General features: G+C 46.5%; 1 protein-coding gene across 5 annotated transcripts in view; it reads left to right on the forward strand.

The window, feature by feature from the left end:
- The window catches only part of TTC7A (tetratricopeptide repeat domain 7A), a 464,279-nt gene that overhangs the window by 24,251 nt on the left and 426,522 nt on the right, over positions 1-13,506 (forward strand). For 4 of the 5 annotated variants that reach the window (XM_068233041.1, XM_068233042.1, XM_068233045.1 and 1 more), the window contains exons 2-3: positions 7,547-7,710; positions 13,330-13,498. In XM_068233041.1, the coding sequence (XP_068089142.1) occupies positions 7,547-7,710; positions 13,330-13,498 (333 nt within the window). The remainder of the gene's footprint in view (positions 1-7,546; positions 7,711-13,329; positions 13,499-13,506) is intronic. The other variant, XM_068233046.1, reaches the window with a different exon arrangement.

The following is a 13,506-nucleotide window of genomic DNA, read 5'->3' on the forward strand; positions in this document are numbered from 1 at the left end:
CCTTTTGGCACCTCTGTTATCCATTACACTATCTAAATGGGGTGGGAGGTTGTTAGCTGAGATAAGAATCCTTGTTTACTCCCTGCTCACAGACCTGGGAGTTGGACTGGTATCATCAATTCTGAGTTCACGAGTTATTTTTTTCCCTTGTTTTTTGTCCTCTAAACCTAGATGCATCTTATAGTCTGAAAAATACAATACTTTTTATTTGTATGTGTTAATTTTTCTAAACAGTGATCCTTTACCCAGTTAAGGATGACGCTAAGTGAAATCTACGCCCTGTTTTGATGCTGCTGTGACCGGCAGGGCATAGATTTCAACTCACTGACCCCATGGGTTCTCTCCGCTCCTGCCAATCTAGCCGCTTTCTCCCTGCCGCAGCTTACTCCCCCTGCCAGTCTCTGATGGCAGAGCCTTGTGAGCGGGTCAGGAGCAACTTCCATTGGCTTACATGGATAGACATGGTCAGAAGCCAATGAAAGCAGCTCCTGACCGGCTCACAGGAACTCTGCAAGTGGGTGGCCTGAGGTTCCGGGCATGCGGAGTGGGTGGCGGTTGCGGTGGGTTTATGCAGTGATTCAACGGTATTCCGTGCTTTCTGGTACTAGAGGTCCTTAAAGAGGACCTCCAGAGTAAATAAGAATATCCGGCAGCCTGCAAGTAAAAGAAAGTTATATTTACCCGAAAAGCCTTGTCCCGTGATGCCGTCCCGAAGTCCCTACGTCACCTGACCTCCGGTGTTTGGCCCCGCCTCCTCTCTCCGCAGAGAAAAACGCCAAGCTATTTACTACAGTAAAATAGCTTAGCATTTTTCTCCAGGGAGAGAGAGGAGGCGGGGCCGGGCGCCAGAGGTCAGGTGATGTAGGGACTTCAGGATGGCATCGCAGGACAAGGCTTCTCGGGTAAATATAACTTTCTATTACTTGCAGGCTGCCGGATATTCTTATTTACTCTGGAGGTCCTCTTTAAGGGGGCAGAGACTGCTAGAACCCGAGGTGGGGATCTTAGAATGAAATCTATACACAGAGGCTGGGTCTGGCTATAGTGCCCATCCTCTGTTGCTATTTGAATCCCCCCTAAGTCCCCCCTGCGCTCCGCTCTCCCCCATAAATTACAGCCGCGCTGTCGACATGCAGCGTGTCACAGCGGGCTGTATTTACCTCCCTAGTGTCACTCACGCCGCTCCCCCCGCCTCCTGCAAAGCGCCAGTCCCTGCCCCATCCCTTCCCTCCCCACTGATTGGAGGGAAGGGACATGGGTGGGGACCGGCGCTCTGCAGGAGGCGGGGGGAGCAGCGTGAGTGACATTAGCTAGGTAAACATTGCCCGACAGCGCGGCTATAATTTATGGGGGAGAGCGGAGCACAGGGGGAACTTAGGGGGGATTCAAATAGCAACAGAGGCTGGGCACTATAGCCAGACCCAGCCTCTGTGTATAGATTTCATTCTAAGATCCCCACCTCGGGTTCTCTTTAAGTGGTTAAAGGGACCCTGGGCAGAAGAGGTGGGTATGCATACAAGCCATTTAGCAACACGCTATTTAGTAAAGGGGGGACACTCACTGGCCCCTTAAGTAAATGCTCCTGCCCCCAGCTGGGCGCTATAAATTACATTGGATCCGGTGACTCTGACATAAAGTCGCGCTGTGACCCTGGAACAGGAATCCTGCACGCCGTCTCTACGCATGCGCAGCCTTCCTGGCTTCTCCTCTCCACGCTTGGACCACATAATGACGTGCGGCAGATGGAGGGGGAGGAAGCCTGCGCTTGCGCAGAGAGGACCTGCAAGCTTCCTATTCCAGGTCACAGCGTGACTTTATGTCAGACTCACCGGATCCAATGTAATTAATAGCGGCCAGCCGGGGCAGGAGTGCCTACCTAAGGGGCCGGTGCGTGTCCCCTCTTTACTAAATAGCCGTGGCTTATATGCATACCCACCCCTTCTGCTCAGCGTCCCTTTACCATACAGCCCTACCTGACCCAAAACCCTAATTGTAGCCTCCTTCTACCATGTCCTCCAACACTTACCCCCCTAAATGAACTGCGAGCCACTACTTGAGGACCCTGGGCTTAAACACCCCTAAAGACCAGGCCAATTTTTACAAAATAGACCACTGCAGCTTTAAGAGCTTGCTGCAGGGCTGCACAACTCAGCACACACGTGTTATCCCCCCCCCCCCTTTTCTCCCCACCAACCGAGCTTTCTGTTGGTGGCGTCTGATCGCTCCCCCAATGTTTTTTTTTATATACAAATATTTATTTATTCTTTAATACATTTTCCTGTTTTTTTTAATTATTTTTTTAATCCCTCCTCCCCCCCTCCCCCCTCCAGCCATTCAGCTGATCGACTGTCATGTCTCTCAGGGGTACTGTACAGCGCTGCCATAGATAGCGCTGTACGGCTATAAAAGACAGCGGTTTCTCCTAGTGGCGATCGCTGCTGGGAGTCTGATGGCAGAGCTCCATCATTCATGCGGAGATGCGAGTGCATCGGCACGTGCGCGCGATCTCCTGCAAATCCCCGGCCCAGGACTTGTCGCCAAGTGACGTTAGGCGGTCCTGGGGCTGCCGCCTTGGTCACGCCCATTGGTGTTAGGCAGTCTTAAGGGGGTTTATGCTGACCAGTAAGCACCTTCTGTTATTTGCACCATTCAGCAGCAACGTTTGGGAGTCCATGTTCTGCATATCGATGACAAATTGCATTGGCTCTCAGTGTTCTCCCCAGAAATATTTTCCAGCCGGGTGGCATGAAAAAGTAGCCGGGGGGGGGGGGGGGGGGGGGCAAGATGAGGGAATGCAGGCCCAGCGCTTCTCTGCACAAGTCGGCTTACAGCAGATGAGGAGGTGAGCCGACGACAGCCGGGTGCTCACCGAAACTAGCCGGGTGGAGCACTTGGCTAAAAGAGCCTGGGGAGAACACTGCTCTATGGCGGCTCCCAAATGATTGGACGCTCCAGCCAGTTGCTTTGATGACATCATGAATCAGAAAATAAATAAACATTTCAGAATTACAGATTAGTCGAGATCCAGATTCTGATTTCCCCCAGATCAGGTTTAGCTCTTTCCAGTGAGGTATTTAGGATGCTGGGCAGCTCCTCTCCAAGTATCTGTCCGGCTTGTCTAGTTCTGAGGATAACGCCAAGTCCTTTCTTCAGGAACTATATGGCTTCCTGACTTCCTCTATAAACCTCCCATCAGTACCTCCTCTGAGTGGATCGCGCCATTCAAGTCTCTGAACCGGGACATGTAATTCACTTAGGCCTGCTTGTGCTGCCAGTATTCTGGACCTTGCATTGAACCTTGGCCAGTAACTAATCTGACAAACTGAAACTTGATTGTTCGAGGGACCGAACGTAGAGTTGACTTTTATAGCGATACTTCTTTCTGTGTGGGTACACAGGATACACCACGATGGGATTGATTAGCAGAGGTTGGAAGACATAGGAGGCCAATGGGAAATGATCCAGAAAATCTGGGCTAGATATTTTAAAAAAGTCACTTTTTCTCTTAGGAGATATTTTTTATGTTTAAAATAGCTTTTCAGCTCTCTGCAATTGAGAAAGTCCCCAAAAAAGCAGGTGAAAAAGTCCTGTGAAAACTATTCTGAGTATTATATTCCTTGCTGGTGGCTTATAAGACATTTTATTGATAAGGTGTTAAAATAACCACTAGGAGAGAACTTCAGTACCTCCAGCGTAAAAGATAGAGCTTGTCATGTGAGGCTATGGCCTCAATTCTGGTAGCTATGTGAGGTACATTTTTTTTGTAGGTAAAATACCTCATGAGGTATTTTCCTCTTTTTTTTTGTAATTCTGAAATATTTTTCTCCATTTCCAAACATGAGGTAAAACATGAGGTAAATGCATAACGTGAGGTAAATCATGAGGTATTTCAGCGGTAAGCATGCAGTAAATAAATAAATGATAGTCTTTATAGTCTAGTATATTTATAGGCATCCCTTATAAAAAAAATCTAGTAAATATTTGGAGCTTTATTGCTACTATTCTGTTCTATTACACTGCCTGAATATGAACGACGCTAAAATAGCAATAGGAACTCCACTAAAAACTGCAAAATGCATACAAATTGATTTTACCTCCAGGTACAGGCAGGTCTTACACTGATCGGTAAATTCTGTGCTAACCATGCCCCTAATTTCCATGAAAATAGCCGTTTTCTTTAACATTAATGCAAATTCCCTCAAGAATTACCTCATAATTTACCGCATGATGTAAACCATGACTAAAACCTACCAGAATTGCTAAATGTCATTACCTCACGAGGTAAATTACCTCACAATAGGTAATTTGTTTGATAACCCTACCAGAATTGAGGCCAATGTCTCATTGCTACTAAGATGGAGGAGTGGGGGGGGGGGGGGGTGTTAATTACCTGATTACCCCTAATTCACTTGACAGGTGACCCTCTGCCCCCATCTTTGAAGAGCTGCCCATGGTGCTTATTATAAAAAAGTATTCTGATGCTCTGGCCACCCCCACATGCATTGCTGTGGCCCGCCCCCAGTTCAGTAGGCGTGGCCCAATTGGTAACTGCCAAGCTAGGGGCGGGCCACATCAACTCAGGTGGAGGTGGCCATAGAGCTTTGGAAGGCCTCAAAATAATGGGCCCAACTGTCTTGCCAAGAAAGTGGGTGGAGCTTCATGTGTCCAATGAATTAAGGACGAGCAGGTGAGTTATTAATCCAACTAACCTGCAGCATTAAGACAGAGACTCCCGTGACAGGCTGGATCTTTAACACTGGAAATACTCTTTAACTTATTGCTGATCTCGCCGCTCTGCACCCGCCGCAATTCGCTCACTTTGCCGTCTATAAGACAGCAGAGCTCTGTGAGCAGGTCAGGAGCTGCTTTCATTGGCTCCTGAACGTGTGATCACTGAGCCAATCACACTGGCTCATATTGATAGACAGCGTCAGGAACCAATGGAAGAGGCTCCTGACCGGGTGACAGCACCCTGCCGTCATAGAGACGGCAGAGAGAGGAGCCGGAGTCGGGAGGTGGCGTTTTCTGTTACCTGGTCCTTAAAGAGGAACTCCAGTGAAAATAATGTAATAAAAAATGCTTAATTTTTACAATAATTATGTATAAATGATTTAGTCAGCGTTTGCCCATTGTAAAATCTTTTAAACCCCTGATTTACATTCTGACATTTATCACATGGTGACATTTTTACTGTTGGCAGGTGCTGTAGCTGCTGCATGCTTTTTTGGCAGTTGGAAACAGCTGTAAACTGCTATTTCCCACAATGCTACAAGGTTCACAGACAGGAAACTGCCAGGAGTACCACGGTCCTCAGAGTTTCTTGTGGGAGGGGTTTCACCACAATATCAGCCATACAGCGCCCCCTGATGGTCTGTTTGTGAAAAGGAATAGATTTCTCATGGGAAAGGGGGTATCAGCTACTGATTGGGATAAAGTTCAATTCTTGGTCGGAGTTTTTCTTTAAGGGGGCAGACACTGCTGGTATGGAAATGGTTAAAGAGGAACTGTAGTGAAAATAACTTAATGAATAAAATTGCTTATTATTTACAATATTCATTTATAGATTATTTAGTCAGTGTTTGCCCATGGTAAAATCTTTCCTCTCCCTGATTTACATTCTGACATTTATCACTGGTGGTGACATCTTTATTAGTGCTGGCAGGTGATCTCTGTGGAATGTTTCTTACTGAGAGTTCTATGCAGAGGGAGATTCTGCTTGCTTGGCTTTTGGAAACAGCTGTTATTTTCCACAATGCAACGAGGCTCACTGACAGGAAACTATCAGCACCATGGCCATGACATCGCACTGTGGGAAGGGTCTCACCACAATATCAGCCATACAGAACCTCCTGATGATCCCTATGAGAAAAGGAAAAGATTTCTCATGGGAAAGGGGGTATCAGCTACTGATTGGGATGAAGGTCAATTCTTGGTTAAAGCGGGATTGTCACCATAAAAATCAAATTTTAACAGCAACTGGTCTGAGTGTATTAAGCGATAAAGATCCTGCATTCAAAACTTTTTTTGCTGTTATGGTTTGGAGTTATTACATACTTTAGGAGCACTGGCCCTTTAATAGTCAGTGCCAAACAGTTGCATGCTGGGGGTTCTTTTTATCTATAATATATTCCTCCTCTTCCCTTTACTTCCCTGCCTAGCTGAAACACGATCCTCTGCTCACTTGTGTTTCCAAGCAAGGTTGAGGTGACTCAGTGATTGGAGGAGAAAAGAAAAAAAAGTTAAGGGCAGAAATGACATCAGGATTTAGCCTCAAAATGTGGGCAAAAGACATGGTTCCCACCAGGAACAGAATTCTCTTTCTCATTTATTATATAAAATTCACAGAAATCAAAACGTGGACAGTACAATACATGTGTTATGTAAGTAGATCAAGTATTTATCTTCTTATATATGTGTTTTTTTTCTCTGGCATAGTATGGCTGATCCTACTGCTTTAAAGCTCCTCTTTAAAGGATAACTGAAGTGAGAAGTATATGGAAATTGCCATATTTATTTCCTATTAAACAATACTAGTTGCCTGGCAGCCCTGCTGATCTATTTGGCTGCAGTAGTGTCTGAATAACACCAGAAACAAGCATGCAGTTAATCTTGTCAGATGTGACAATAATGTCAGAAACACCTGATCTGCTGCATGTTTGTTCAGGGGCTATAGCTAACAGTATTAGAGGCAGAGGATCAGCAGGACTGCCAGGCAACTGGTATTGCTTAAAGGGATACTGTAGGGGGGTCGGGGGAAAATGAGCTGAACTTACCCGGGGCTTCTAATGGTCCCCCGCAGACATCCTGTGTTGGCGCAGCCACTCCCCAATGCTCCGGCCCCGCCTCCGGTTCACTTCTGGAATTTCTGACTTTAAAGTCAGAAAACCAATGCGCCTGCGTTGCCGTGTCCTCGATCCCGCTGATGTCATCAAGAGCACATAGCGCAGGCCCAGTATGGTCTGTGTCTGCGCAGTACACTCCTGGTGACATCAGCGGGAGCGAGGACACGGCAACGCAGGCGCAGTGGTTTTCTGACTTTAAAGTCAGAAATTCCATAAGTGAACCGGAGGCGGGGCCGGAGCATAGGGGAGTGGCTGCGCCAACACAGGATGTCTGAAGGGGACCATTAGAAGCCCCGGGTAAGTTCAGCTCATTTTCCCCCGACCCCCCTACAGTATCCCTTTAAAAGGGAATAAATATGGCAGCCTCTATATCCTTCTCATTCAGTTGTCCATTAGGAGAAAAGCTGAATTGAATAGTGGCCTATGCCTTTAATCACTCCGGCTTCTGTATGTTAATGTCTCTCTAGTTCAGCCTGAGCAGGGCGCTGACCCAGGGCTGAGCTTTCACAAGGGACATTTCCCTGGGATCGCAGGATTCGGCGGAAGCTCCGATCACCTCTTGTGACCCCCTCGTTTGCTTGGATCGGCTTCCCTTGTCTTCTGCCTGCTGAGCATGTGTCGGGCCCCGGAGTGGGGAGGCTGAGCTATTCTTTATATGGGAATTTAGCGCTAAGTGACTTGTGCCTTAACCCCTTGCCTTCCAGACGACTTCACCAACCTGCTGCTCGCCGAGGCCCTGCTGGAGACGTGTCTAAAGGAGAACGTTGCCAAACTCAAAGACTCCATTCCATTAACGGAGAGCAGGGAACCCAAACTGCAGCAAGCTAAGAACCATCTGAGCGGCATCCTAAACAGAGGCAAGTTACCAGTAAGTACCGATCACCTTCTCACCAGACGGAAGTCTTCGGTTTTTGTTATGATACGATGATAATCTCCAATTTCTATCCTGATATTGAATATGGCGCACATTGTGGATAATATAGTAATAGGTTAAATCGAGGCACCAACAACAATGAAATACACTAAAGGCCCATTCACCCGGTGGATCGCTCAAGACCAGTCTTATCACTAGAACGACACTCTGTACACACGCCCGATTTTGCGTGCGGACGACTGAACGACGGGACGTTCAAACGACCCGTCGTTCGCAAAAATCCGACGTGTGTATGGGCCTTAAGACAGGTAGTGGTGGACTTGCCTCCAAGCAGAAGACACAAATGGTGTTTTTCAAAAACAGCTTAATTCCCATTGCACTGCGTTTTGTAGGACACACCTGCTTCCTCAGGCTTTACTCCTCTTGCGACGCGTTTCGCAGCATGCGTCTGCTTCCTCAGTCTATACTCCTTTCGACACGTTTCGCAGGATGCACCTACGTCCTCAGGAAAAAAAGTTATAGGACTATCTATGTTTGAGACACAGTGAGCTTGGCACCTCGGTCAAGTTCATACTAAATGTTTATTGGGTTCTCTGTAACCGAATCAGGAAAAAACTGCACAGGAGCCCTTACCGAAAAAAGGGCGCCGCCATAGGCGCCTATGATAAACGCCGAAATTTGGGTGCATGGTGGCACCTGCTAAATTTACCTTATTTTCTGCTAATAGCAGCTTTTATAATGGCCACGATTTATGGCAAAGAAGGGCGCTGGGGCATGTAAATATGCAAATTGTTGCATTGCATAGCAGGCGCCCAAATTTATTTTCTTTGATGCAAATCCCGGGTCTGCGGTGGGGATTACTCACCACCAGGTGGCTTAGGCTTCGGTAGTGGATGGTTCTGTGTGAGAGTGGGGTTAGGTTTAGCCATGTTAAAATATCAGATAAGATTACCGATATTTTACTATCGGAATCCATTAGTAGAATAAAGCTAAGCTAAGTATCCTACTAGCAGCAATCCACTGCACCATTTTTTTCCAGGTGGTTTTTTTTCATGTATGCCCCTGTAACTTTTTTTTCTAAAGCGGTCTGAAACTCTGACATAGCATTCAATAAAAATTTGTTTCTAAACTTTTTATTACTCTTACAGTTATTATATTTGATTTTGTGCACAAGTAATATTGTCTGTCTACAAATTACAAGTTTCCAAAGTGTAGTTTTATCTTGCCCTGAAAGCTGCCATTGCATTTTATTCCAGCTGCTTTTTATTATATATTAAAATCTTCAAATGAGTTGTTCTGAGCTGTTTGTGTGCCTGAAGCAGAGAGAGCTTCAAAGAGAGCTGAATTTCAGTTGTTACGCTGTGTTTACACACAATGTAACAACATTTAGAATGTAAACAAAGATACTGTTATCTACAGTCTGGATGCGGATTTGAATCTGAATAGCAGGACAAAGTGCTTTGTTTAACCATTTCAGTGATGTTCTGCTACAATTTTTTTTCTGGGATAGTAGCTTTAAAGGTATGAGGAATCTTTTAGAGCAAAATAGAAATGCTGGCTCACTTTAATTCCGGTATACCACCCAACTACACTTACAGTGTTCTCCCCACCCATAAAATCCTCTCTATATCAATCTCAGAGGGTTTTTGTTTTGGGGCTTATGTGACCCCACTGCCAGTCCAGGCAAAGTCATCCTGGCTGGTGATGGTCTTGTTTGGACTCCTCCCCCAACCCTGACTGCCCCCACCAGCCCTGTGCACCTCATCCTGCCAATCTCCAGGTTCCTCCCACATTGCCACACCCTCTACAACCATCCAATCACCAGCAAAAGGAATGAATTAGTGGTGTGCTTCCATTGGTAAGTCCAAGATGGATGACCTCACTTTTACCAACTTTTAAATTGAATTTGCCGTATACCTACTCTACCCTATACTTACCTTGGTAGAGGGAGGAGGCTTCCCACTTCCTCCTCCTAAACTTTTCTCCTGCTTTTTCTCACGAGATAATTTTTTCACAAAACAATACAAAATACAAATACAAAATACAGGAGATAATTTTTCACAAAACAATACAAAATACAAACAATACAAAATCATTTTTGAGCACCTGGCCATTATAAAAAAACACGAAAAAGAAAGTAGAGAAAGTGATAACAAGCTTACTGGGGACTTAAACAGTGTTTTATTGAGTGTGAAAACATCTCCTGGTAGTAAATTCAGGAGAAAAGTTAATTGAATAAGGTCCAGTAATTCAAATAGCGCATCTTGAAGCACACTAAGCAGACTTCAGTTAAAAAATATAAAACAAAGGGAGGTTTGCAAATGGTGGCGAGCCATTGAGGGGGCAAGCTTTCATTGCCTTTCCCTCCATCTTTTGGTCCATTGGCATAGTTACTTTAGAGTGCCTGCGACTACCTTTCCCAGCATGCATTGCGGCGGGCGGGGCTGTGCTATAACCACTGGCACTTTGAACTGCAGCAGTTAGTGCTTGCAGCCCTCCCACAATGCCCCACACCAGAGCAGGATCATCCACCAGGCAACCTAGGCATGTGCCTGGGACCTATTGGGTGTCAAGAGGCCTACTAGCCACCTTCTCTGACCTCTCTCCAGCTTGCCAAAAAAGACCTTGCCCCAGGCCCCATTATTATTATTATTTATTTATATAGCACACATATATTCTGCAGCGCTTTACAAAGCACAGTAAGGCCTGGGCCACACTAGCTCCGGGTGCGGGACGCATCCGCGGTCCGGGCTCCGATTTTCAAAACCCGGAACGCAAACGGATCCGTGCTGCTTTTTTTGCAGCACACGTTTTGGATCCGCTTGCGTTTTTTGTTTTTTTTTTGCTAGAGGGGGTAGCAGCCAGGACGGGGGGCTGCGGGCAAAGCGGCGGCCAGGGGGGGTCACATCCCCCCCCCCTTGCTCACCTGGGTGCCCCCTGTCCCCGCTCCCCCTCCAGCTCGCATATAATGTAATAATTTGTACCTAATGAAGTTCGGCCGGGCACTTCCGCCCACACCGCTCGCCGTCACTTCCTGCAATGTCGCCCTCTGTATTTCAGTGGGCGGCATCGCAGGAAGTGACGGCGAGCGGTGTGGGCGGAAGTGCCCGGCTCGCCGAACTTCATTAGGTACAAATTATTACATTATATGCGAGCTGGAGGGGGAGCGGGGAAGGGGGGCACCCAGGTGAGCAAGGGGGGGGGGGTGGTGGATGTGACCCCCCCCCTGGCCGCCGCTTTGCCCGCAGCCCCCCGTCCTGGCTGCTACCCCCTTCAGCATGGCGGCCCCCTCCTTCACCATGGGACACTGGAAACTGATCCGTTTCCAGTGTCCCAAAATGTCAGTGAAGAGGGAGGCCCGTTTCCCCATTGATTTTCACTACCCGTACGTGTATACGGGTCCGTGAAAAATGCTGCAAGTCCGGACTCAGCGTTCCGGGTTTAAAAACGTATTCCGCGGATCGCACGCGGATACGTTTTTAACTTGAGTGTGTGCTGTTCCTATTTTTAACATTGGTATCCGTGGCTACGTTTTTCGTCCGGGACAAAAAACGTAGCTACGGATACGTTTTTAAATTAAGTGTGAACTAGCCCTAAGACAACACGGGGAACATAGATACAACCCAAAAAATGTACAGCAGAGTCTCAAGCAGCACAAATATTGCAACAAAAACAGTAAAACATTAGGAGGATGACTCTGCCCTTGCGAGGTCACATCTTATTACAGCTCTGACCCACACCATTTACAAACCGGCCTTATGGGGGGGTTTATTTTATATATTTTAATTAAAGTGCTTAGATCCTTTAAAGGAAAATCAGTAACAAGAGAACACCCCCTGGGGGGTACTTACTTCAGGAGGGGGAAGCGCCTGGACCTAATGAGCCTTCCTCCCTTATCTTCTTCACACTCCGGGATCCAGGGCTGGCAGCCCCCAAACACTGGAGATTTATGTACCGCGATTCTGCACAGGGACAGTAGCTGCTTTCCGAACGGGCTCAGGCAGAAATAGCCGAACCCAAACAGGTCCGCTTTACTGGGCAGGCATGAGTAGAGACGCCTGCCCAGTAGAGCGGACCCGATCAGGCTCAGGCAGAAATAGCTGAACCTTAACTGGTCCGCACTACGGGACAGGCATGAGTAGAGACGCCTGCCCAGTAGAGCGGACCCGATCGGGCTCAGGCAGAAATAGCTGAACCTTAACTGGTCCGCACTACGGGACAGGCATGAGTAGAGACGCCTGCCCAGTTGAGCGGACCTGATCGCGCTCGGCTATTTCTGCCTGAGCCCGTTCAGAAAGCCCCTACTCTGCGCTGGAGCCGGGGAAGGTAAATATTGCAGACGCTGCTGCTCCTGGGCCACAGACGGAATCCTTGGCTGTATTTTTGGCGTCGGCCATCGCTGTATCTCAGAGGCTTAGGAGGACAGGGGAATCCTTATTAGGATCTAGAGGCTTTCCCTCCCGAGGTAAGTACCCCCCAGGGGCTGTTTTTGTTTTTTGTTACAGATTCCCTTTAACCAATTAACGGCAAACTGACTTATTATAACGTCCTGTTTGAGCCTGTTAACGGCAACATGACATTTTAATAAGTCGCTCGCTCCTGCCGCCGCTCCGCACGTGTGCGCACCGCTCCTGCTGCAGTTACCCGTCGGGTCTCTGTGTTCCGTGATTGGCGAAGAGGACCAAGTGGTCCTCTACCCAATCGCAATGCCTGGAATGAATGGACGTGACCGCGATCAGCGGCTGCGTCCGTTCATAAAACAGGAAGCCGTCACTGTTCAGTAAAATGTAAAATAAAAAAAAATAAAAAGTGAACACTTCCTAAACAGGAGAGTTTTCACTAGCGCCATCTTGTCGGCAAAAAGTAAAATTTAACATACAGGCACATACATACACATACACTTATACACATTAATAAAAAAACACTTGTTAAAAAAAATCAGTTTAAAAATAAAATACATAAATAGTTGGTTTAGGAACTCAGCTTTTATATTTTATGAGGGAAAATTACTTTTACTTTACTACATAGGGGCTTGTAATTATGGACCGGACAAAAAAAAAACAAAAAACAGAAAAATGACACCTATATTTCTAAATAATATATTGTCGTCATACATTGTGATAGGGACATAATTTAAACGGTTTAAGAATTGGGACAAATGAGCAAACAAAATGTGTCGGTTTTAACCACAGGAGAACGTTTAATTTTCAAACTATAATGGCCGAAATCTGAGAAATAATGAATTTTTTTCCATTATTTTCTTATTTTTCCAGTTTTTATGCATTTAAAATAAAAAAATTCTTAGCAAAATGTACTACCCACAGAAAGCCTAATTGCTGGCGGAAAAAAAAGGTATAGATCATTTTGTTGTGATAAGTAGTAATAAAGTTATTAGGGAATTAAAGGGAGGAGCACTGACAGGTGAAAATTGCTCTGGTCCGTTAGGGTAAAAACCACTTGGGGTGAAGTGGTTAACTAATCTTTTAGAGTGCTACAGTGTTCTGCCCTCGCACCATATATACTAAACTATACTAACACACATGTATTCAAACTCCTGTACACAGCGCGTTCTGTGGTGAGATGATTGCGGTCTTACGTCTTGTGTTTCCGCAGCATTATCACATGACGGAGGCGCTGCTGATCCTGGGGAAGCTGCACTTTGCGGAGGGCTGCTACAGAGATGCGGTCAGCATGTACGCCCGCTCCGGCTTCGAGAACCTGTCATTGGAGGATGAGCCTCTGTATAAGATGCGCCTGTTTGCAGAAGCTTTTCTTATAAAAGGTAAGATT

This window comes from Hyperolius riggenbachi, chromosome 4 (assembly GCF_040937935.1).
Source record: "Hyperolius riggenbachi isolate aHypRig1 chromosome 4, aHypRig1.pri, whole genome shotgun sequence".
Taxonomy (NCBI): domain Eukaryota; kingdom Metazoa; phylum Chordata; class Amphibia; order Anura; family Hyperoliidae; genus Hyperolius; species Hyperolius riggenbachi.